At 33.5% G+C, this 25,061-nt stretch overlaps 3 protein-coding genes across 3 annotated transcripts; all 3 read right to left on the reverse strand.

Annotated features, from left to right (window-relative positions):
* Positions 1 to 1,070: 1,070 nt before the first annotated feature.
* LOC107925880 (condensin complex subunit 1) lies at positions 1,071 to 11,326 on the reverse strand. Its single transcript, XM_016856615.2, has 17 exons — positions 11,081 to 11,326; positions 9,871 to 10,196; positions 9,460 to 9,620; positions 8,185 to 9,367; positions 7,838 to 8,029; positions 6,642 to 7,283; positions 6,363 to 6,539; positions 5,974 to 6,041; positions 5,663 to 5,885; positions 5,468 to 5,567; positions 5,255 to 5,370; positions 5,121 to 5,178; positions 4,236 to 4,387; positions 3,948 to 4,149; positions 2,992 to 3,162; positions 2,823 to 2,917; positions 1,071 to 1,319 (listed from the first exon to the last, which is right to left on the reverse strand). The coding sequence occupies exons 1-17, from the start codon at positions 11,223 to 11,225 to the stop codon at positions 1,308 to 1,310; spliced, it is 4,023 nt and encodes a 1,340-aa protein (XP_016712104.1). The 5' UTR covers positions 11,226 to 11,326; the 3' UTR covers positions 1,071 to 1,307.
* A 1,574-nt stretch (positions 11,327 to 12,900) lies between these two features.
* On the reverse strand, positions 12,901 to 19,038 carry LOC107925893 (L-galactono-1,4-lactone dehydrogenase, mitochondrial). The gene is made up of 6 exons (XM_016856629.2): positions 18,045 to 19,038; positions 16,775 to 17,025; positions 16,296 to 16,481; positions 15,026 to 15,446; positions 13,943 to 14,083; positions 12,901 to 13,262 (listed from the first exon to the last, which is right to left on the reverse strand). The coding sequence occupies exons 1-6, from the start codon at positions 18,693 to 18,695 to the stop codon at positions 13,104 to 13,106; spliced, it is 1,809 nt and encodes a 602-aa protein (XP_016712118.2). The 5' UTR covers positions 18,696 to 19,038; the 3' UTR covers positions 12,901 to 13,103.
* Positions 19,039 to 20,645: 1,607 nt separating this feature from the next.
* LOC107925748 (UPF0481 protein At3g47200) lies at positions 20,646 to 23,833 on the reverse strand. Its single transcript, XM_016856472.2, has 3 exons — positions 22,949 to 23,833; positions 21,543 to 22,268; positions 20,646 to 20,848 (listed from the first exon to the last, which is right to left on the reverse strand). The coding sequence occupies exons 1-3, from the start codon at positions 23,734 to 23,736 to the stop codon at positions 20,821 to 20,823; spliced, it is 1,542 nt and encodes a 513-aa protein (XP_016711961.1). The 5' UTR covers positions 23,737 to 23,833; the 3' UTR covers positions 20,646 to 20,820.
* Between the last annotated feature and the right edge of the window lie 1,228 nt (positions 23,834 to 25,061).

A 25,061-nucleotide genomic window follows, 5' to 3' on the forward strand; every position in this document is an offset into this window, starting at 1 on the left:
GTTTGCTTCTCTCAAAATCAAAAAGCATATAGTTGTGTTGGTTGTTGGCCCGGTTCTCTGATTTCGAATCGTAGCGTTCCGTTTGGTTTTATTAAATTCGGTTCGATTATTACCTAACTTATTTGGTTTGGTTTTTTGGTTTACAATATAAGAAGCCACTATTATCCGAACCTAAATCGATTATTTTCACAAGGTTTATCATGATATGTATTTAACGAGAAATGCATACTCTTGTCCAATATAATTTCTTATTTTTATAATTTAAAATATAAAATAATAAAAGGCCAATGATGTTAAAATATAATAATATTGTCGAATCCAGAAAATGTGATTAAAAAGGTTAAAAACATTAGGGGACGATGACAATAAGCAGTTGAATAAGGCTATAAGCCGTTGCTACAGAAGGCAAAGACTAATGGTATGTGTATTTTTATTTTGGATCATGTTTTATGCATTTTAATTGCTCACAATGTCTATATATAAATTTATTATCAAATAAAATTAATGTTTTAGTAGTTAAAAAGATTATTATATCAAACAAATAATCGAGTATTTTTAATTTATTTGAATGAGACAAAATATAAAAATTTATTGCAAAAAAAATTATATTTACAATCAATATATGTATAAAATTATAATCAAAATCATTAATCATTATAGTGCACAATCAAGATGAAACTTAAATTAGAATAAAATTTAAAATAAATCATTTATATTTTTTAAACCAAAGTGATAGTTGAACCAATTAAAGTTATTATTTCTCAATCCAATCAATGATCGATGACCAAATTAATTAGGCCATTAGTTTCTAGTTCAAGTGGTTCAAGTCTAATAAATTATTAAAAATCATAAAATATAATAAAATATAAAACTTATGCATTATTTCATACCAAAATACCTATCGATTTCTAATCCAATCGTTCAATTCTAAAACATAATATGACTTGGTACATAAAATTTCCACTTTTAACATTGTTTATTAAACCAAGATGTTATTAATTAGTTTTACACCTAAAATTTTATATTGAATATTTAACAAATCATTTCTGTTTACCAACCAAACATGGTCCTAAACAAATCCAATTTCCTTTTCATATATTCCACCAAAATGAAAATCATAGTACGGATTCTTTTTCCAACTAACAAAGAGAAGTCACATACGATAAGAAATATTATACAAATGACAGTCGTTACTTTTGGAGTATTGTTAGATGTTACAAACACCAGTAGCATTTAAAAAAAAATAAAAGCCTACTGAAATGACTCCTGCCTTTTTCACCCATTCAATCATTGACTCAAATATGTTGTCATTCTTCTACCTGCACATTGTTGAATGTTTCCTTAAAAAAATTTATGCAGTTTAGACACTAAATCTACTATAAGAAACGCACACACACAAAGAAGCTGAGGACACTGCTAGCAGCCCCTAGCTCAAAAGTGAAACAATAGAGAAAAGCTTGTTCAGATGCCTACTTGATTTGGGATTTAAATGCAGATTTAAGGTTTGATATAGGACAACTCAAGTGACTAAGTGTTCGCAATGCTGTTTAAACTGAACTAGACTAGTCAGTTGGACTAGGAACCAACCGAGGTATTGGTTTGGAGATAAATGTTAGATCGATTATATATTTTTTTCTCCTTTTTTTCTTAATTTTTTAATAATTTAATTAATTAAATAAAATAAATCTATTAGACTAATCGAATCAAGAACTGCCAATCCAACTGATTTGACCACTGATCTAAATCTAAAAACCTAGGTTTTCTGAAGCAATGCAATATTTTGAGTTTTATTATCTTATTTGGTTACTACGATATCATTGTAATCTTCTACGTTTCTACGAATCTTGTTTATTCATAAGATTGATCTAAACCAATTTTGGATCTCTACATGTGGCCTATTGGAATTTTTGGTGGCAGTTTTGTGGTTTCAGCCCTATCACTTATATTACTAGGATTCGAGTGTCATATATAAGTATATATCTAAGAAGTATGGTTAGATTTTTTTTTAAGTTTCTTCATGTAATTTAGATGGTCCTTAAAAGTCATATTTCCATATGGGTATTTCAATAAAAATAAAGTCAGAGTAACATAATCTTTTACCATATATTTCTTATTTCAAGAAAGGCTTGATGAATCCATCCGAGGATGAATGTGTTAGTTGCTATATATGATTTCCCAGGAACCCTTAGGTGAGAAATAGCCTAAGGTTGAAAATCCTTAGACAATCCAATCAACCATCATCTTTGAATCCCTATTTCCCCTTAAACTCGTGTCTAGCATTTTATTACCTTTATTTTTTAGAACCATAGAGCCTCCAAATAACTATATTTATAAGGTGAGCTAGAGTTAGATGCGAGAATATACATACATATGTATGCATGTATGTACTGTAAAAGTACCATAAAGGCTCCTATACTAGTTAATTTGCATTTTGCCCCCTTTATTCAAAGAATGAGCAAATTAGTCCCTATACATTAAATCAAAGAGAAAACTAATCCTTTCAATTAAAATTTTCATCAATTTTTACTATTAAAAACTGGCATAGCTGACAGAATAACCAAACAGTTACACTTAGCGCGCCATATGTTACTCATGTCAACGTATAGGGACCAATTTTTAATAGTGGAAAATGGATGAAAGTTTTAACAAAATGACCAATTTGCTCATTGATCTAATACAAGAACTAATTTACTCATCTTTTGAGTAGAGGGGATAAAATGCAATCCAACTCCTAATATAAGGACCTCCATAGTAATTTTACCATGTATGTAAAGGAAATGAAAGTAAATTATGCCTAGCAAACACAAAACAAGTGAAACTACCTTTTTCCTTAATCTTGTAACTCTCTGGGTGGTTGCAGACAAGGTCACCTTCACATCTTTCATATTGCTTTTTTTCACTCGGGATAGGGACGCCCCTATAACGGTGCCATAGTATTTGTTACTACACATTCATAAACTTAAAAGAACAGAGTTATGAAGCTAAAATTACCTTTCTTATTAACTCTTTGTGATTGAATTTCAGTCTCCTCTTCCTGTTCAGTCACTTCACTGCAAGCTCCAGAAGATTCCTCTGGCTCTACAAGTTTTGACGTCGATTCATCATTTGAAGATTCGGTTTGCCCTTCCACTGGCGTATCGATAACCTCACTATCGCTAACACCTAAAAGATACAAACTTCACTACTTAAAACTTTTATTTTAAGAAAGCTGGAATGAATATTTGAAACTATTTTCTCCAAATGGAAGCAGCTAAGAATCTAGAAATATTGCATCAATACATGTGCTTGAAGACGCACTGGATAAGATATTAACTTAAAGTTGAAAAATGATGTTATTATCCAACATATTGACATACTTGTTTATGTTCATGATGTATAATGTGGTATTGTGAAATATTGCTAAAAGTACCATGGAAGTCCCTTTATTAGGAGTCATATTGCATTTTTCTCCTTTTACTAAAAATATGAGCAAATTAGCCTCTATAACATTAGATCAAAGAGCAAACTAGTCTTTTCTACTAAAAATTTCATCCATTTCTACGGGTAAAAATTGGTTGATGTACAGGGACCAACTTTTAACAGTAAATGATTGAAATTTTTATCAGAATGATCAATTTGTTATTTGATCTAATGTATAGCGGCTAATTTACCCGTTTTTGAGTAGAGGGGTAAAATGCAATCCGACTCCTAATAAAAAGGCTTCCATGATATTTTACCGTGAAATGTTCCAATATAATGCTACTATGTACATAAATAAAGTCAGACCAGTCAAAACCCTCTCTCCTCAAACATCAGATAAATTGTACAATTAAGGCATGTCTGGAAATTTTGCAACTCAAAATATTGGAAGCTTGTAGATTAGAGATACAAGAAAAAATAATAAAATAGTGGAAGTAGATAGAATTAAGATAAAGTCACAGGAACATGGTTAAAATTCATGAACCAACCTTCAGCAATGTCAGATTCTGCACTTTCTTCTCCATTATTTCCAGCCATAACAAAACCTTCCATATTGCCTACCCTCTGTCGATGTATTTCTGCATTTCTTGCAGTAACCTCTTGCTCCTTCTTTTCCATGTGGAACTTATTAAGTTTCTCCTCGAACTCCTCAATGCATACTTTCAGTTCTGGTTTAGCAAATTTCTTGCCCTGTTTGCAACCAATGTGAAGAGAAAATGGATAATCTGATCTGAGTTGAAAATAAAGGCCCGAAAACTCAAAAAACAAAAGGGTACCTTGTTAATGATGTTTCTAAAATGATCCATCACGGAATCCTCAGAGAGGGCATGTTCGTAAGTCTTGAATGACTCTATTAGCTTTTTCACTCCCTTTTCAGTGAATGATAACTGAGAAAGGCAGTAAGAAATATTCTCCCATTGCAAAACATCTGCAGCAACGATAAACTACTTTATAAGCAAAATCTAAGTTCTACCTTCATAATATAAATGCATCTATAGTTAAAAGTAGTAACAAAGAGAAGAGAAACAGAGAACCATGGAAGCTGCAGCTGTTTGGAATTCTATATACTATATCTAAAGATAGTTTTTTATTTGCTTCCGAGATCCTGCACATCCTACTAAAGGCAGCAAAATGTGAAAGAAACCTGCAGCTCTTAAATATTCTGCTATTTCAACTAACAGACAACCTAATCTATGATTATGCAATTGTTTTCAACCAAAGAAAAAAATGAAAAGCATTTTAAAAATCAATATAAATGATCTCAAGAAATATCATTCATATGTCACGGTGCTAGAACATTCACGGCCCGTGACGCATACATGTTGAAGCTTAAAACAAAGTAGTAAGATGATGCGATACATGAATGGCCAATTCTATATAAACATAAGGAAGAAGGGACAAAATTACTATTTTATTTAGGGTGATGGATCAAATTTATTTTCCATCTTTGCAAGTGTGCAAGTTGTGCTTCTAATTTTATTGAAAATGTCAAATTTAGAATTGGGGTATTCTACAGAATTTTTCTTGCCATTATCATTAACCTTTTTTAACCAAATTCAGGAACTTGGGAACAATAATATTCAAAAGAGGACACGATAAAAAGGATATCATCTTAGATGAATAAATGCAAAATGAAGTTAATGAAATCAAAGATAGCATGCCTGTAACTCCACTAAATCTATTGCAAAGCTTTTCAACAAGTGATTCCATTTGTTTGTCCTGCAAAATATGGTAGATATCATGTTAACGAGATTATAAAGAACAGTAGTTTCAGTTTTATCTCAACAATGTACACCTTCTTGATGGAACCAATTAAGAACTGCATGATGTTGCAGAAAGACTCTTTCTGCAGATCTTGGGTGGATAATTTGCCAAGGATATCTGGAAGTAAATTATATATTGGATTGCTTCCTGCCAAAAAAAAAGTTGGAAATATAATTGTCAGATACTTACTTGAGTCGAGGAAATGTATGTTAGTCATTTCTACAGTTGGAATATCACAATTCACCTTTCTTTGACAACTCATGAAAAAAGAGTTTAGCCAAATTAGAGATCCTCTCATCATTGTCTTCTACTCGTACAGCCATCTCGTTTATGTAACCTTTTACCTGATCCAAACATGTCAAGAATCAGAACCCTTAAGCTTTATATTATATCTAAAAGAAAAAGAAAGAGTATGCAGCCAATAGTCAGCCTGTCAGACCTTCATCATGTCATTTAGTATGAGATGTGAAAGAACCAGAACAGCATTCTTTCTAACTGTAACTGAAGGATCCTTTAACCGAGCATACATGTTCTCTGTCCATGGCTCTAACAGATTAGGAAAGCGAACCGCCAAATCTCCAAGAGCAATAGTGCAGTTGGAACGAACAATTTCTGATGGTGCATTCTCCACAACAGTGAAGAGAAGCTGGAGATTTTCATCACTGGAAATCCATTCAATAAAAAGTTCAGGCATAAAGCCTCCTTTGGACTCAAAATAGCAAATAACAATCTATAGGTTGAGAGAGTTACCAAAATTTGGCATCTATAATCATGAATCGACATAAGGCAAGCATTGCAGAGGCCTGTAGTATTGGATACTGAGACAAAAAAGTCAAGTCAATTTATTGAACAAGATTTGTAACTCTGAGACAATATCAAGCATATATGCAATCTAGTACAAATTAGTCGCTTCATTTTGTTTCCATTTATATTTGATATATATAAATGAGATAATTCTCAGGAACATTGCAAATGTCCAGATGAGAGATGATTTCAGTCGTGAATTCCAATGGTATAGACAATAGTCATAAATCATAACGTTGTGCACGGTGCTCTTTATTGAGAAAGTACATAATGGAACCCAAAGGAACTTAGAAAATGAAAGAAATGAAATAGAGAAGGAGAACTACAGCATGCACCTTCTGCATCAAAACAAAATTTCGGCACAGTTTACTAAGGAAAGGTGCACATTCTCCAATCAAATTCTTTTCACTGTAACTACCACAAACAATTTCTTTCTCAGCTCTCTCAGCAAGTGTGTCTAGCACTGCATCCTCAGAAGCAGCAAGACCCAGTTCAGCATTGATACCATTATCCTGTAAGACATCATCAGATATATTAATTCATAAGAGGTGTCTTAAATCAGATTATAAAGTTCATACTTAAGAAATAAAAAACAGGTTAAACTGTGTTCTTACCTTTTGTGTTTCTGCATTTTCTGTACCTTCAGAATCCCCTTTTCCTTTATTGCCTTTCTGTTTCTGGATCTTCCGAACACAAGATTCAATGTACGCCAGTTGGTTCATGGCAACATGACTTGCGACAAATAAATATCGGCTAAGCTTTACTACTTGAATAGTGGAAAGCACAATGGAGTTACTACTGGCAATGTCGTTTTGTAATGCATCTCCGCTGGTACCATCAAAAACCGAACTAAGAGATTTCTTAACAAGATCAGCAGCTAAGGTTTCTGGTGTAGGATGAAGTATGTATACAGCATCTATTGCTTTATCAGCAGCAGCATACCATATGTTATCCGGAAGCCCAAACCCTGTGATCAAGCTTTCCAGAATACCAAATATTCGGCTCCCATTACTAAGCACCAACTTTTTCTTGTCCTCATTAGACAATCTCTGGATAGCAATGCATGCTGTCCTAGCTAATAAAGGTTCTACTTTGGCCCAACGTCCAAACCCAATATCAATAATGTCTTGTAAATGGGAGCCAAGAATTGCACTGGATGATTTCGCTGCCATGCAGATGATAGCTAAAGCTCCACGACATTGCTCAGCAGTTGTTCCATTAACATTAAAGCAAAAGAAATCCCATAGTGCTGATATCTGTAAGAAAATTGGACAATGAAGAAAAAAAAAACCATTCATTTTATTAAAGCAGACTTTTTTTAACTGTTACATAATTGCAGATAAAACTCTCAAAAGGGAGGACAGACCAAAGTTAATCAACAATACGATTCAGACTCTATTGTGCTAAATAGTCTTTGGTAGAACTTCAACTCCTCCTTAATCTCAAAGATTTCAATCCCTTCCTCTATGGGTAACCACAAGGAAACTTAAGCGTAAATAATCATGATAAAGCATTTTGCGCAATCCAATTTCATTTGTGGATCTATAGAATACGAAAGTGCCTTAAAAATCTATTACAAAATTATTCCAACAAACAAGGATTCATTCATTACAACCAACGAACATTTTCTTATTTGTCATCATGTTTTAGCGACTATAATTGTGCATCTATTTTATTAATGCCACTAGCAACAAAAAAAGGCAATTCCAAGGGAAGAAGGCTTTTCCCTTCGAGGTTTCCATTGGTAACCGAGGAATGATTTTAATGCAAATTCAACACAGATATTCCGAAGACATGAAAGTGAACTTACCGCTATACTGGAAATATCACCTTTAGACACCAAGGCACCAACAATGAACTCAAGGGCTGCTTGATCCCCAACATTTGAATCAATGGCTAGATTCAAAAGATTTTTAGCAGTCTCTACTGGGCTTTTCCTAATATATATTGTTACAAAAGCATTCTCCACAGCTTCATATATGGATTTGTCTTGAGAAAATACCTGAAAAATCCGGTAACAGATACTACTCATGTCAAATGTTAAATAAAAACAAACACATTCACAGGATACCAACCTCCAAAGCACAAAAAGATGAGAAAGAAGGTGAATTAGAAGGAAACATAAACATGAAGGCATGACAAGAAATGATAGCCTACCAGTGGCAACATCTTGCGTAGACAGGCTTCTGCACCATCAATTTGGAATTGTCTACATCTCATCAGCAAGAGAATAGTGTTCTCAACATCTGTGGCAGAAGACGAAGCCATCAATTGAAGGAGTGTAGGCATTGTCGCAGCTATGCACTCAGAAAATTTCAAACCAGCCTCAAGGGAGGCAACCAAGGCCCTAGTCTGCTCCACGTTCCCAACATCTGGCACGGAACTATCTTTACTAGCAATCTCTTGTTCCGTATGTAAACTATCAGTTAAACTCTCAGGTTGGTAGTTCGTGATCTCTTCAGCATTTCCATTATCAACGTCACCTTCGCCATTAATTGAATCATTATCAGAGGGTACTCCATCCGTCATGCCATCAGTCAATTTAACTGGTTCAAGCTCATTTAGCTTCTTCTTGTATTGCTCCAGAGTTGCTTGAAATGAAGCTATTCGAAGTTGTGGACCAAAAGGATTATGCTGCAACATCATAATTAGTAAATTTAATGCAGATTTTCTAACAATGGCACTCTTATCTTCCAATCTCCCAGCGGCAACAGCTGCAACCTCATTCCATAAACCAATTGAAACAGAATGCTCCTCACATAGTTCAGCCCAAACTTGAAGAACTCGACTCCTCGTATAAGCTGAAACATCTCTACACCGCTCGAGCAAAATTTCCAACATGGCTTGCTTGGTCTGAAGACGAATGGATTTAGCACTGACTTCACCTTCAACATCCTTAAATGCTTTTGCGACTAATTTACCCAAAACACCTACAAGGGCATTCCTTATCTTATAAGATTCTCCCCCAAAGTGCGGAATCAAAAGTCCAATGTTAGTCGAAACTAATTTTGGTAGTCGATCAGCAAGCTCCACCAGGAAGCGCCCAATATTTTCAGCCCCTGCTGTATCCTTCACATAGGATTTGGGGTTAGTCCTCCCTATCTCTCTGATAAGAGAACAAGCAAGTGTTCCATCAGCGTACTTCTTCTCAGCAAAAGCAACGGCATCAGCCATGTGGGTAACGACAAAGTCATATTTGTGAAGAAGATGCATAATCGAAGCAGATGATTGCTCTGTGTAGTGATACTTTGTAGCGCAAGCTCCAATGATATGACATAGAGCATCTTTTGTTTCTGAGTCCTTTAGAAGTGTGACCTTTTCAAACATAGAAAACGTATTTCTACAAGACCAGAATCAGAAGTAAATTTAACTTCAACAGAAAAGACAGAGTTCATTATAGCTTGTAGGATTATTTAGACAAAAGTCACTTACTTTACAATAAAAGATAGATAATTTTCGTCTGGGTCAGCAGATCCAAAGAGCAACGAGAGGTTGATCTCGAGTGAATTCGCAATCAGGTTAAGCATCCGGCCCCTCTGTGACTCCCAATTCCATGAGTTTACTGGCTGCTTCTTACGACTACTTGCTATCACCTGACAAATGACCAACCAAAAGCTATCAATCATAACACCAACATGTAGCAAGGGTCTATGTTGATCCTACTGTTCATTTTTCCTTAAGTACCTAAATCCAAAACCTGACATATTTAGACATGGTGTAGGGATCTGACCCTCCAAAAACCAGCCAAATAAATGGAATTCTTTTTAAAGTTTTGAGCACACACGTGTCAAACACATACCATGTGCAACACTCGCGCCCAAGTCCATGTAAAACGGGCTATACCTTTGCATTGTTGCTGGAACCAGTGTTAGACTCCTCGGTCAAAATAATGTGGAGGAGAAAGAATGAGTAAATTTTAAAAGCGTTTCTATATGAAGTGACACGATCAAGCGTTGTGGTTTCATCATCATCCTGAACTTGGGAAACACGCACGAGCGAATCCACATTTGGGAGCAGAACACTGAGATTGGACCGAAGATTTTCTGCAAGAATAAACTTGCACGATGGGGCGAGACTCGAAAAACCTCGGACCAAGGAGTACACACGATCAAACACATCTTGCTCTTCGATACAGTAGAGCTCTTTATCAGACAGATCAAAGGATACCCCTGTATTGAAAGAAGAAACAAAATTTAGTTAAATTACTATGAAATCATGTATAACTAATCAAACTTGAAAAATGCTAAAAACATTGACATAGAAATTCTACTAGTACATGCTAAGGAAAACGAGAAACTCAAATCAGTTTCGTTTTCCCAAATAATTTATCGAAACCAAAACAACTTATTTTAAAAAGAATTTTAAAACGAGAAACTCAAATAGTTTCGTTTCCTCGAATGCGGGAGAAAAAGAATTTTAAAAAGCAAAACAAATAAGTTAAAGCAGAATTTAAACAAATCCATCACTATTTTCCATAATTTCCTTTAAGCTAAAGCAATTTATGCAAGGAAAATGAGAAACTTAAATAATTTTTTTCCAAATAAATTATCGAAACCAAATCAGCTTATTTCTATTGACTTATTTTCTCAACCGCGGGGAAGAAAGAATTTATAGACGAAGAAACCAAATAAAAAGGTTAGGGATTTTTATGAGGAAAAAACTAAAAAAATATATATGTTATTTAAACAGAAATGAGTTCGAAAGTATCAGAAGAAGCACAAATTCCATCTCCATTTTCCAGAACTTCCTTTAAGCTGTTAAAATTTAAAAAAAAAAAAACTGAATCTATACAAATTTTAAAAGGAAAAATATCATAATATATAACCAAATCTGATTATTTCGCTGACTCATTTTCTCAACTTCGAGGAACTGAGAATTTAAAGAAAAAGAAATCAAACAAATATATATACAATGCAAACAATCATCTCCATTTTCCAAAATTCCCTTTACGCTGTTAAAATTAATCCATTTCAGCGTAAAAGAAACCGGAATTTACACAAATTTTAACAGAAAAACAACAAAAATCATAAAAAATAGAGTTAGAAATTTGAACCTTTGACAAATTCTTCGAGTTCCGAAGGACGAAACCTAGCGATATCGATAGCGTTTTGAACAAAGAGACGATTCTCTTGGTACTCTTCTTCGTCGTCCTTCTCTAAGGCTTGTAGATTTTGAGGGAAAACAAAGAGAGGAGCCATTTGTTTTTAGCAGATCTTCAATTGGAGAGCGGAAAAACACAGAGAGGGAGAGAGAAAGAGAGCTTCTCTCCTTCGTCTTTTTTTTTTTTTCAATCTTCCCTCAAATAATTCAAATACGTGAGAGCGGGAACTTTTTGGGGGGTAGGGTGGGGGCCGGGTCGGGTCGGAACTATTTGCTACTCCTTACAAAAGAATTTCAGGGCCGGATTATATTGGATCAGCTTTGCATTTTGTGAGCAAGGATATAATAATGATTATAATATTTATTTGGTTAAAATATGTTATACATTTATTTACTTTTTTTATAAATTTAAATTTTAGTTATTTAGTTATTGTATTTTTATTCTCGGGAATTTAATTTATTAATTTGATAGATTTTAAAATTTAAATCCAATTGTTAATATTATTCAATTTTTTGTTAAATTTAATTGTGTGGCATTTTGAAATAAATAAAAATACTCAATTGGCAGTAATATAATTAAAAAATAATGTTATAATGAATTTAAATTTAATAAAATAATTTTAATAGTGTGAACAAAATAATTTAATTTATCAATAATTTTATTGATATTATAAATTGTTACTCGAATCTCTAATGTGCCAACAAGAAATCCTTTTCCACTATTATAAAAATATGCATATATAATAATGAATATTATCAAAATTATATTCACATTAGATCATGCGTATCCACTTAAAAATTTCGTTACAAGATAGTTTTTTAAATAAAAACTCAAATTTCTATATCAAAATAAATAAAGAGAAAATATTCAGTACATTGTTATTAAAGTTTTTAAACTCCACAAAAAGGGTTGAGAGGTTAACAACTATCTTATAGATGTGTAATAAAATATTAATAAATAAAAAAAGATAAATAGTGATTTTTAAAGTTTCTTTTGAAATAATAATAATAAAATACACTATCAGTATACCAAAATACTAGCTCATAAAATAAATAAATCCATAATTTTGTTTTTTTGCAAGTTCTAGAGGTGTTCATTAACTAGATCAAATTTGGAATAGACTCATAAAAACTGTCTACATTCAATTGGATACGCCAATTTGTGTTCGACTCTTTTACCATATTCAACTAAACAAAAATTTGAACCATGCTCAACCTAAATTGCTTTGGATTTTACATTAGGTAAGCTATACAGTAAGTCACTCTAAAATAACAATATTCTTATTTTAGTCTCTCTAATTTTTTTTGTCCCTCTAATTAAAATAAATACTCCTATTGATCATTTGCCATTAAAAATTCCATTAATCCACTAATGAATTGATAACATTGTATTTTTTTACTTTTAATTAAAACTAAAAATTTCTCTATAATTAGTCCAAGACATTTTTTTTTGAAACTATTTTTCAAAACCGAACTGATCTATTTTCGTTCATTTCCTTTATTAAACACAAGTCTATTTAAAATAGGATTAAAATTAAATCCTCTTTTTTTTTAATTAAGAAAAACCTTAATTTAATTGTTCACACCATTACAATTTTTACTCAGTAAAGCATGCCAGAATTAGTAAGTAAAGTTTGATAGAAAATACTAAAAATTTTAGCAATTAAACTAGAAATTTTAAGTCGAAAATGCAGGAATGTACAGCATCTCAAAATTACTTTTTATCCCAATTGACCATAACATCCAACTGAACTAGATAGCATGCTAGTAGCATTGATAAAATACCAACACTCAGAATGGCTTATTATATGTAATAGAATTCTAATAATACACAGAAATGTCATCATATCCTTCCCAGTTTAGTGTACAAAGTGTTAAAAGATGCTTCATTGGCCAAAAGATCAGCCCACATGAATTTTAAATTTCTAATTCTTAAGAATTTAAATGAATAAAGAACTGACCAATAGAGTGCTTTTTCAAACATTGTCGGATAACGGGAACAGCTTTTCGAGAATGTTATTAGAAAGGATTCTGTTTGGATCCAATTCCCTCCTTGCTTTGTTATATGCATCAACCGGAAAACGGGTTTTGAGTCTCGCTTGAAGAGCTTCAAGTTCTTCCTTGTCCTTTGGGACCTAAACATTGCATGGCACTAATTATGGTTAAACAAGTATGAGACTTATTAGAAGTTCTAGGGTAGTAACACCATAAATAAGCTAAAAAATGCATGTTCAAGTGCATGCACAAAGAAGCATATGCCAGAAAGGCTTAACCTGATTTCTGCATAACATTTACAGGATTTACATATAGATAGGTGCGCCAAAAATCTGACCCGTGGAACAATCAAAACAGAATTTCACAAAACCTGTTTTCATGGACTGAATGGTGTACCATATAGGTCACAACTCACAACATATTTGTGCAAGCAAGGGCGAAGACAATTTTTTTTTTTTTGGGGGGGGGGGGATTGAGTTATGTACTTTATGAGAGCTAAAATACAATTTTATCATTGTATTAACTTATATCTTTATAATTTTAAAAGATCAAATTAAAATTTTATCATTTCTGGGGGGCCTAAGTGCAATTTAACCATTCACTAACGTATAATTTCATAAAATTTAAATGGACCAAAGTGATATTTTCCCGCTTTAGGGGGAAGTGGCAGGGTGCCGCTCCTGCTTGCAAGTGAATGGCCAGTAGTTTAACCATTAGGCATTGAGACTCTATAAACTAACTATGGTGAATGTGCTATCCTGGTAACGGTATACTCTTAAACAATGCCAAACACAAATATTTTTCGAGATATATTCATTACCTCAATCTTAGCCCAATGTTCATAGGCAGAATATTTATCCCACAACTGTGACTGCGTAAGATGCCTGTAGTGGAAGAATTCTTCTGTTATTTCCTTTCTTTGGCGAGCATCCATTGTAGGAAGGTACATGATTATACCAACCTGATACCAAAAAGAAAAGAAAAGCAGATTTAGATATGAGAAGCACAAGTAATTCACCCCTAAAACATATTCTACTCAACATATATATATACTGAATCCTTGCATTGATTTTTAGTTTCAAACATTGGTAATTGCTGTAGGCTTTACTATTCTCTGTGAAAAGAAAAAAATTAGGCAGAAAATCCTTTATCATGAGTCCATTCATGTTGCCTCCCTTGTTAGAATGCATCAAGACCGTCTTGACTCTGTCCAATTCCTTTTTTCAATGTTTTAGCATCTCGGACACATATTCCGCCATGTTAGTGGTGTGTCAGTGTCTGACACAATACATTGGGATATAAGGCGTGTCATCAGTGCTTCGTAATTTTCTACCAATTGTTCATTGTTGCTAGTTAATCCATAGGCTATGCTGTCAGCAGGATGAAACCAAGTACATAAAATTTCAGTGGTTCAACTTAAAAAGAAGGGTTAATACACTATTTGGGGGCTGAACTTGGTAATTGTTTCCACATTGGAGCTTAAACCTTTTTTTAGTCCAAGTTAATCCCTGATATTTCTTTAAAAAGAGTTGGGCCAAAAAAAATTTAGGCCCAAATGTGGTAACAATTGCCAAGTGCAAGCGCTAACTTGGACAAAAAAGTTCAGGCCCCAATTTGCGAACAATTGCCAAGTTCAATGACTAACTTAGACAAAAAAAAAATTCAAGCACCAATGTGGGAACAATTATTAAGTTCAGGCCCCAAATAGTGCATTAACCACAAAAAAAAGGTGAACCAAAATAGATATGCAGAAAGCCAAACCTATATGTGTGCATGAATGCACTTGTGAACTTGGACATGTGTCTTATGGTATATTTCCCTAATAAGGCTAAAGGTAGTTTCATTTTCATGGATGGGTAAGAGACCTCTAGATTTGTAAATCACTGAAGGGAAAAGAAATTACCCATGAGAATATGTCATCTTCTGCTGAGCTTGACGCAGGACTCATCGGGCTCTGGCTGTGAGCTGTCCATCGTTGTTCTATAGGAGCAGGAGCAGGTAACTCATTCGTCTCAATGAGTTTCTTTAGCTCTTCAATGTACTCAAGGTCCTTCATACTAGGCTTGGAAAGAGTTCCAGCAGGAAAACAGGTTTCTGATACCCATTGTTGCCCCCCACAATCAAAGCCCAAGATATCATCACTCCATCCAACTCGATATCCCTCGGACTTCCTCCAGAATTCAGCCTCAGCATGATTAACCTTCATGACGTGATCTTTGTTGAGAGGATCAAGACTAAGCAGTTTATCTCTTAACTCGGTGAATGAGAAATCATTTATGTTTGGTTCATTGCTATCAGAAGATTTAGTAGTAATATCTCTAGCCCTGCAGAAAACCAAGTAAAGTAGATAATTGACTGAAAATCTTAAATTTGCACGTAACCAGCTAAATTCAGTACCCCAGCCATAAAAAAGAAGAAATGGTAGAGCTTCTATTTTCCAGCTAGACCAACCAATCCAAATCAGTCCCTGATTAAGACCCATAACCCATACTGTCAGTGGACAACAAATTCAATGGTAAGAAAGTTGACAAAGAAAGAAACAGTAAAAGTACCTGGAGGCCCTTATACTAGGAGTCAAATTGCATTTTGCCCCTTTACTCAAAAAGTGAGCAAATTAGTCCCTATACATTAGATCAAAGAGCAAATTGGTCCTTTCTGTTAAAACTTTTATCCATTTCTACTGTTAAAAACTAGTGTGGTTGACAGTATAACCAAGCAGTTACACTTGGCGTGCCACGTGTACCTCATATTGACATACAGGGACTAGTTTTTAACAGTAGAAATGAATGAGAATTATAATAGAAGGACCAATTTACTCTTTAATCTAACATACAGGGGCAAATTTGTTTGTTTTTTTAGTAGAGGGGGCAAATTACAATTGGACTCCTAGTACAAGGACCTCCATGGTACTTTTACCAGAAAGAAACCAAATTCAGAAACAGTCACACAAGTAGTTCATCAGTTTATTCTTTCCTCGCCTTTTCTCAGTTACTCCATCGAGGCTACTAATACCAAAATAAAACTAAGAAATGTAATTAACTAAAAGAATATTAAAAAAGGGGAAAAAAATGAGTGATTTGCAGCCAGGCTATTCACACAAGAGGACCAACATTTCCATTGGCCTCGTTGCATTTTCAACAAATCGGACAAATACCTAGAGGCGATAGGAGTACCTGTACTTCTTTAGAGATTCTTTGTAGAGCTCACGAATATCCTGCATAGCCTCATCTGTAGTATGTTTGGGTTTGAATTTGGGTGGACCTCTCCATTTTGAAACAGGGTTGCATGTCACAACTACAACGGTGTCAGTATATGGAATGTACAAGTACTTGACATGCTTATTCTCGGACAACATCTTCCTACAAACAAAAAGTTAAAAAGCTTTCAATGTTTGAGAATCAATTACTTAATTATTCATTCTTTGGTCTAAGAAAAGGAATATACGAGTATTTTTCCAATTTAGACTCACTAAAAGATTGGGTTGTCAAATATCATAACCTCAAGCAAAATAAGGAATGCATGAATTAAAATCAGCCAAACTTCATGTTGATCCCAAAAAATTTAGTATATGATAAATCTAGTTGAAAGTTGCTGGTAATTTTATGAGGTAGAAGGAACTTTGTGATTCACAGATTCAGTAAAAATAAATTACTTGTGGTTTTTCTTGAGGTCTTTCAGGTTTGAGACAGTTGTGTGCTCTACAAGCTCCTGTCTTTCAACACACTGAATGGTCACTTCAGCAACCACTCCAAGACCCCCAAGACCACAGCGCGCTAAATAAAATAACTCTGGGTCTTTCTCTTTTGAAAGTTCTATTGTTCCCTTGGCAGGAGTAACAAGTTTCATGCTAATAATCTGTTCGTCAATGGGAGGCAATTTTGCACCAGTTCCATGAGCACCTACCTAAAGATGAGAAGACCAAAAAGAGGAAGGTCAAATCAAAACAGTTAACTGCAAAAGGACACACCTTCATGCGTTTCACTTCATTAATAACGAAACAAGCTTGGCTCCCTAGCTTTCCACTTCATCCAAAATTCACATGTATACAAATCAGGTTAATGTAAGTTGTCATTGAACAACCCCATTTAATGAAGAATATAACAAAATAAGACAAACCTAAGACGTTAACACTGACCTCATGAGATATAAAACTATAAGATGTTCTGAAATTATTATCTTTTTTCTTTCATTGGGTTTCTTCTCTTCCTTCTACACAATCAAAAACCCATATATAATTTTAAAAATACTTTCAGGCTTCTTTGTCTTGCTAATTTCTGCAGAAAATTACTGGTCTATCACAGCCCCAAAGGTTCCTCCATTTGAAGATAAGAAATTGGCACATTATATAAGTTCTAAGTACAAAAAAAGAAAAACAAATTTGTCACCAACAACTGATAAAACTGAGTAGAATTACACTAATTATGCTTAACATTAGACTTCAGGTATACATACAAATAAAGTCAAATCGAAATAACACTAAACATGCCTCCTCTAAATTCTTATCATGTCTAAGGCTGATTCTAAAGCATATGTCAAACACACCATGTACATAAGACATACAGAGGTTTAAGACTTCATTAGAATCAGATTGTTACTATTGCTACCTGATATTCACCTTTTTGCAATTTACTTCTTCAGAATTTGTACAAAACAAAATAATTGTTCATTAAAAACGAAAATAAGAAATGCAATAACAATATTGACATTATCAATTACATGAAAAAATTAAAAACGAAAATATGAAATGCAATAACAATATTGACATTATCAATTACATGAAAAAAATAGAATCATGCATTGTTATCATACAATAGCTTATTTTTTGAGGCAAAATTCAAGTAGCAACAATAATAATGAAGCTGGCTTATACTATTATTCATGCTAATGATGAATAATTATGTAAAACAAGGGGGGGGGGGAACCTGAAGAATGCCACCAATTTGCTGCTCTCTAATGGAAGCAAAGTTTTGAAGTGTTAAACCATAATCCTTAATCTCATCCACCAATTGTTGCACTCTTATCCCAGCTTGAACCCTCACCCTCTTCTTCTCCTTATCCACTTCCAACACCTTATCCATTAATGCCAAATTCACCATCCCACCACGGGCTAACCCGATCCCATTCGGGGACAACCCAGACCCAACGGGTCGAAGCTTGACCCGCTTCTCATTCGACTCCTTAACCAACTCCTCAAGCTGCTTTAGGTTCTCCGGCTGGTGGAAATGCCGGGTCTGCACTTCGTGGGTACCACTCCAATTGGACACCGTATGGAGGTCTTCGGGGAGCGGCGCGTACCGGAAGAGTTGGGCCTTCTTGTGCTTGGCGTTTTCCGAGAACGGGAAGGAGTAGTAAGTGGCGACGCCGCAGAAGGCGAGGAGGGCGGTGTAACCGAGGTACTTGCGCAGCTCGGAGTCGGAGGAAGAGGAAGGAGGTGGAGAGGCGGTTGAAAGAGCGCGAATTGAAGAGAAGAGGACTGGCGACGGCGGCGGCGGCGGCTGTGGGTGGTTAGGGCAATGGATGAGTGTTTTGAGGTGGGTTTTGAAAGAGCGTTTGAGGGAAAGCGATCGAAACATGGTGGGAGAAAGAAAGGGTTCCAAAGCATGAATTACTGGAAGGAAAATTTTGGGGTTTTGTTCTTTGTTTTAGATCATTTCATAGAATTGGTTAAGAAAGGAAGCGTCTAAGGAAGGAAAGGAGCTTATTGGTGTTGTTTTCTGGTTTGGATGTTTATGATAATGATTGTGAAGCTCTATAGACACTGTGAAGTAAGGCTCCTAGTTTTCATTGTGGTCTACCACCAAATTTTGATAACTTCGTCATCCACAGTCCAACCCATATTCAATGGAGGTCTAACTGTCTTTTACTTTCAAACATGCAAAAGAAGAATATGTACTTTTGGATATATAAATTTGGTATAATTAAATTTAAATAAATTTATTTTTTAAATAATTAAACAAGCTATTTGGATGGGATGGGCTTGGGTCTAGGCCTCAGTTTTCTTTTTGGAGTCGAACATAGGCTCAATGCATGAATATTTTTAATCACAATTGTATTTGGCCATGATGATATTTAAGTAAAATTCTCTCAATAATAATTTTAAATTTTGAATTAAAAAATAACATTAGGTCAACCTCGATCAATTGACCCGATCATGCAACACGAATAACTAAAGCTTCCAAAACCTTAACAAATTTATAATGTCAAGATTGAAGAAACCATACCCTAGTATCCTATCATGATCCCAATAGACACCCCCAAAACATAATTAAAAAGGAATCACAATTACATTTAACCCATGCAACAAGTTTCATCTATTTTCGGTGAGAAGAAGATCAAACCACTATTAGGGAGTCCCGGGCTCCTAGTTGAAGTCTGTGAATCATTAGAATAAGAGAAATCATGTAACACTTGTTGCCAAAACACAAACTTATCAATGTTGGGTTTTTCAAAAACAAAACAATTACACAAATCCTTAAGGTTGGAAAAGTCCTCTCTCGAAGGTTTATAGGTAAACCCTGATGCACCCTAATCTACCCTAGTAAAAGAAAAAATGCTTAATGGATTCACCTCTTCCCCACACCTCGATCAATGGGGATCCACCTCCCTAAACCTTTTGGAAATGTTTTGTTTATGTAGTAGCTACATTGTGGCAAGACCTCTTAAAAAGGAGATTCTTGATTTTTAGTATCACGATAAGCTTTCATGGATGATTCTAATTTTTATAAGACAAATTATTGTCAATATTTCACTCGTTAGGAATTGAGAATGAGGGAGGTCAAGAAAAGAGTCACTAATACTCATATCAAGTGTTGTAAGATTTATCTTCTAAAAAATAGCACACAAACTTATCTCGCTTAATAGGAGACCAAATAGGAATTTCCCCAATAACCTTATGTTCATCGTGGCTAAAACATTGACATAGTAAATTGTTCTTCCAAACCCTCAAATCCTGATCTATTAGGTCCTTAAACAAAATAAGACCTATCTCAAGGGAGGAAGGGATGGTATAAATTCGAAAAACTTACAAGTTGAGGACTTATTGATCATGCGAAATCATGATGGCCTAGCCACTTTTGAATTCAAGGTGGTTGCAAGATTTTTAGTTAAGTTAATTAATAATTCAATTTGACTAAGGTATATATCATATCTGATTTTACGACTCATGAAGATTAATCCTTTAAGGGTTTGAGGTTACCCCTCCCAAACTCCCAACATCCGTCCTTAAAAATTTAAGGATCAAAATACTTAACTTCAAAATTACTTTAATTGTAATTGTTATCAAATAATGATATAAGATCTTAGTTATAATGCTTAGAACTATTTATAACGCTTCATCAATCATTAAATAGGAAGATGAATATACTTTAGCATGCTCGAACCCACATACTTTTATACCGATAACAATACTAATTCTAATCAAACTAAGACTCAATTTAACAACTGTACAAATTTTTTAGGTTAAATAAATTTTAAGTACACATGTTGCTTCTATGATGTAAGTATTTAGGATAAATCACCCTGCATTGTCAAACAAATTTACCCAGGCTATAAATATTGTATATACAAAAATTAAAGAGCTTTGTCAAAATATATATATAAAAATTATTAATTAACTTCCAATATTTATAGTAAATTAAACACAATTATAATATACAAACACTTGACTCCTTGAATCCTTTAGTGTTCTTCAAGCAGCCTTCAATTTTTGTGGTTGGATGAGTCTTTGCTGCCACAAATTGAAGAAAAAAAGATATAAAAGCATTTCTGAACAAATACACACAAAAAAACCTTCGGCATGTGAGAAATTTATATGGTTTCGATTTGGATTTCACAAGTTTCGAATCATTTTAAGTTTGAAGTTTTGATTTTTTGGATTGTGTTATTATAGATAAAATTATTTTAGGTATAGGTTGTTTCGGTTTAAGGTTATTTTGAATTCGAATGAATTTTTTGTTTAGATTAATTTACATTCATGTTAATGTTAAACGAGTTTGAATTATTAACTTTTTATGATAAAATTAGATTAATTAATTAAATTTTTGAGTTTGAATTAAAATTCATGCATTTAATTGAAAATATTTAAATATTAAAAAATAAAGAAATCTCTTGGTTCAACTTAGGATAGAATGTAAGAGGAGGTCCCTCAAAATTTTAAAAATTAATCATTAAATCCTTCAAAATTCTTGACATTTTTATTTAGGCCTCCTAAATTTTAAAATCCCTAATTAAACCTCACAAAAGTTTTGAAATTTACAAAATTTTCAAAAGATTCTCTCAAAAATTTTCAGTAAACCTCCTCAAAAATATTTTCAAAACAATTCCTCAATGAACACAAAAAATTAAACTGATTGAATCGAGAATCTTATAAAATTATCATAAATAACAAGAGTTTATAAAAAGACTAGTAAAAGAACACTTACTTTGGTTGATGTATGGTATAATAAGTCTGCAAAGCACTAAGAAGAAGTGCAGCAATGGCACCCACAAATGCCAAAAACGTCCAAGGACTCCTAAAATGAGTATGATAAGCTTGAGCTGCATAATTAATCCACATATTCTTACAATGATTATGTATTTGCCTTTTAACCCCACTGTAAATCGTCTGACTAGGAACCAAATCAGTGTTCATCTTATTGAAAAGCTTAGCCACTTCTTCATCACTCCCCAATCCGTTGGATAGTATGCCGGCGTCTCTCAGGTCTTTAACATCTTCGGCTTCATCGATCAATGAATCAAGGAAACAAATATATGAAGTGACGGTGAAATTGTTGTAGAAATCCGGACACATTTCGTGAGCTATTAAGTTCATGAATTTAGGACCGGTTGAATCATCGACGGTGATCGGCGGTAACCATAATTTTCCGACGAAGAAGATACGGTTGAAACTGATGTCGGTTAAACAACTTGTTTCGCTTGCTTTTAACCATATCCCGGCATTTTTAAGCTCTTTTACGTTGCGAAAGGTGTGTGAATGGTGCCGTTTTGCTCTTGTTCGGTTGCTGCGATTTATCAAGTACCTGAAAAGTCGAGTGCAAAACCTACAATGCCGCCATGGTTTTCGTTTTTCTTCTGTTTTGAAAAGGAGTCTTTGTCGTAGTAGATTCAATAGGTGAATTGGCTCTTCTTCTTGCTGCTGCCACCGTTCACTGGAGCAAAATCTGTGTTAGTCGGGAGCCAACCTAAAATTTTCTTTTTCGTTGGATTTAGAACTGTAAATTTTTGTAGCTAAAATTACTGTTTACAAAATCGGATAGATGGTGAAACTGATTAAGTAATTAATTTATAAGTTCAATAAAACGGGTCGATTCATTCCGTTTAATTAAATAAATTATTAAAATGTTCAGTTCAATTTAATCTAATAATTTTCTCTAAATCAATGTGTTGATTTTCGATTTAATTATTCAATCTGATTAAAATAATATTAGCTAAAATATAATTTTTATTATTATATTAATGCAAAAAAAGTACTATTTTTAAAAAGATTAAACTATAAATTTTCTTATCCCTCAAAATGAAAAAAAATATTAACCCTTTATAAAAATATAAATACATAAAAAGAAATTTAAGAATCAAATCAAATTTATTGATCGGATTGGTTGGATAAAAAATCAAACAAAGTATTAATTTAGAATAAAATATTAAATCAATTAAATAAGGTGATTGAATCGGATTTTTTATATAATTTTTTAAAAATTATATAATTTAACCGAATCAACTAATCCGACCGAAAATAAGAATAGTATTCCATCACTAATTTAATTATAAAAAACTTTAACATTTACAAACTCCACAAATTTTTTTATTATATTTAAATCCCTTAAATTACCTGTCCTGCTGATGCGATTGTGGCTCTTTCATCTCGGCTGGGGTGATAACATTGTCGTCGATGAACCTTTTGATTGCCTTCATGAACTTTTCGCCATTTTCGCTCCAGCTTGTAAGCAATTTAAGAACACGAAAAGGTAATTGGTTTTCCAACAAGAACAGGTCCAAGTACACATATGTCAGCAAATCGTTTTTTATCGACAATTCGTTCGACATTTGATCATTATCTTGGCCATCAACATCATCATTACCGTAACGCATGTAAATTGCTTGTAAAATTGCGCAGCCATCAACGAAGAACATCCAAGCCAGTTTCTCGTCATCGTTGCTATACTTCTCCAATTCCTTTGGATCATAGCATTTCTTCAACTCATTGATCTCTGTCTTCATGTTGTTGTACAAGGTTTCCTTATTGACGCCAATGTTTTTGACGAAATGTGCTGCTAATTTGAGCTTGAGCTTCTCGGATCCATGGAGGGTGGGATCATCGTGGTGAAGTGGGCCGATTGAGATCACTTTCGGCTTGAAATACTTCCTGAAATCTTTGTGACGGCCAAGGGTTGATGGGACTCTTTGTATCAATGGATTGGACGTGGGTTCGACTTGGCTGCCGTTGAAAGCTTCGTCTAATAACCGAAGATTCTCTAATTCGCCATTGCTGAGAAGGAAGTTCGTACACTGTATTGGAATGATCGTCTCTAGGGGATTGTTGTTGATGATTGTCTGATCAGTGGAAACTGCTCTGCCGGGAGCTCCGACGGTGCCGCCTCCTTCCTCCGTGGACGACATTTTCAGGCTGAGCGGTTCGAAGTAATTAACAAGGTGATTTTGTAGATTGTTTTTGGCTGAGTGAGTGATGTTGGAAAGATGGTGGTAAAATGGACAGAATGGATAAACATATGGAAATTTTTTTTTGGTGTAATATCAATTTTAGCCCTTAATATTTATATTCTTGTTAATTTGATTCTTATTCTTTTAGTTAATTAACTCTTTATCCTTTGAGAGAGTCAAAACTGACTACCAACCTTTTAAAAAAGATTTAAATTAATGTTTTCTCAAAAATAATGATTAAAATGTTAAAATTTTAAATATCATAACTCTCGTGGCAATTCACCCGTGCATTTTTTTAATATTTTAAAATTATTTATTGACATAAGAAAAGTGGTATTATGTTAGCATAAAATGCACATGATTTGTCACACAAGTATCATTAAAAAATTAATATTTTATTCAACATTTTTATTAAAAAAATAATTTCACTCGTTTTGAAAAATTATTAAACTATAATTTGGCTCGGACCAAGCTAATCTCAACTTAAAATTAGGTTAAAATACGTGGAACTTGGAAGGTTCTTGTATTATGAGTACAGGATCAAATTAATCTCTCTATTTTTTAAATAGATCAATATAGTCCTTATACTATTAAAAAATCACATAAGTCTAAATTGAAACAGAGCTAATAATTTCTGTATAAAAAATGTCTTGATTCCTTTTTTTTTTTTGCAATTGCAATTGCAATCTAATTCTAAATAAAATGTTTCATTTACAGAATCATAAAAATTTTAACAATATTAATTCTGTTAAATAGTATATGTTATATTTATTCTAAATTGATCTTATTTTATTCTTTTTAATAATATAAAAATTAAATCGATCCATTTAATAATAAATGGACTAATTTAATTAGATCTCTATAACATAAGGACCTCTCAAATATATTTCCCTTAAAATTACTTTTTTGGAAATACAGACATAATAATAATGATGATGATAATTGTACTTTGCCAAGTTGCCAAGTTACCAAGTTTGGAATTTGATCTTACTTTTCTTTTTTCTCTAGTAGGAGCCACTCTCACCACTTTATCAAAGGAGTAGTGCCATCGATTAACACACTAATTTAACACACTAATTTTTTTTAATGAGATAGATTAATTTAGTTGGTTTTGTATCGATTTTAATCATATCAGTCGGTAGATATTATTTTAATAAAAAATTAAAACACTCAATTTTATTTTTCTTATAAGGGCAACGGAAGCGAAGGCAGACAGCTGCCATAGTCCCCCTACAGTTGGAAAACTATATTTTTAGTCTCGAAGATGTATAAATTATAAACTA

The sequence above is a fragment of the Gossypium hirsutum genome, chromosome D11, assembly GCF_007990345.1.
Source record: "Gossypium hirsutum isolate 1008001.06 chromosome D11, Gossypium_hirsutum_v2.1, whole genome shotgun sequence".
Classification (NCBI taxonomy): domain Eukaryota; kingdom Viridiplantae; phylum Streptophyta; class Magnoliopsida; order Malvales; family Malvaceae; genus Gossypium; species Gossypium hirsutum.

Excerpts from the sequence above, each read along its gene's own strand:
- LOC107925880 (XM_016856615.2), bottom strand. The coding sequence starts at position 11,225 with ATGGCTCCTCTCTTTGTTTTCCCTCAAAATCTACAAGCCTTAGAGAAG. Across the intron at positions 9,621-9,870 it reads GTTCCAGCAACAATGCAAAG|GTGATAGCAAGTAGTCGTAA; the intron begins GTATAGCCCGTT and ends GTCATTTGTCAG. Across the intron at positions 6,042-6,362 it reads ATTTTGTTTTGATGCAGAAG|TATCCAATACTACAGGCCTC; the intron begins GTGCATGCTGTA and ends TTTTTGTCTCAG.
- LOC107925893 (XM_016856629.2), bottom strand. The coding sequence starts at position 18,695 with ATGTTTCGATCGCTTTCCCTCAAACGCTCTTTCAAAACCCACCTCAAA. Across the intron at positions 15,447-16,295 it reads GAATCTCTAAAGAAGTACAG|GGCTAGAGATATTACTACTA; the intron begins GTACTCCTATCG and ends GGTTTTCTGCAG. Across the intron at positions 13,263-13,942 it reads AACATTGGGCTAAGATTGAG|GTCCCAAAGGACAAGGAAGA; the intron begins GTAATGAATATA and ends TGCAATGTTTAG.
- LOC107925748 (XM_016856472.2), bottom strand. The coding sequence starts at position 23,736 with ATGTCGTCCACGGAGGAAGGAGGCGGCACCGTCGGAGCTCCCGGCAGA. Across the intron at positions 22,269-22,948 it reads CAATCGCATCAGCAGGACAG|TGAACGGTGGCAGCAGCAAG; the intron begins GTAATTTAAGGG and ends ATTTTGCTCCAG. Across the intron at positions 20,849-21,542 it reads TATACCATACATCAACCAAA|CAAAGACTCATCCAACCACA; the intron begins GTAAGTGTTCTT and ends AATTTGTGGCAG.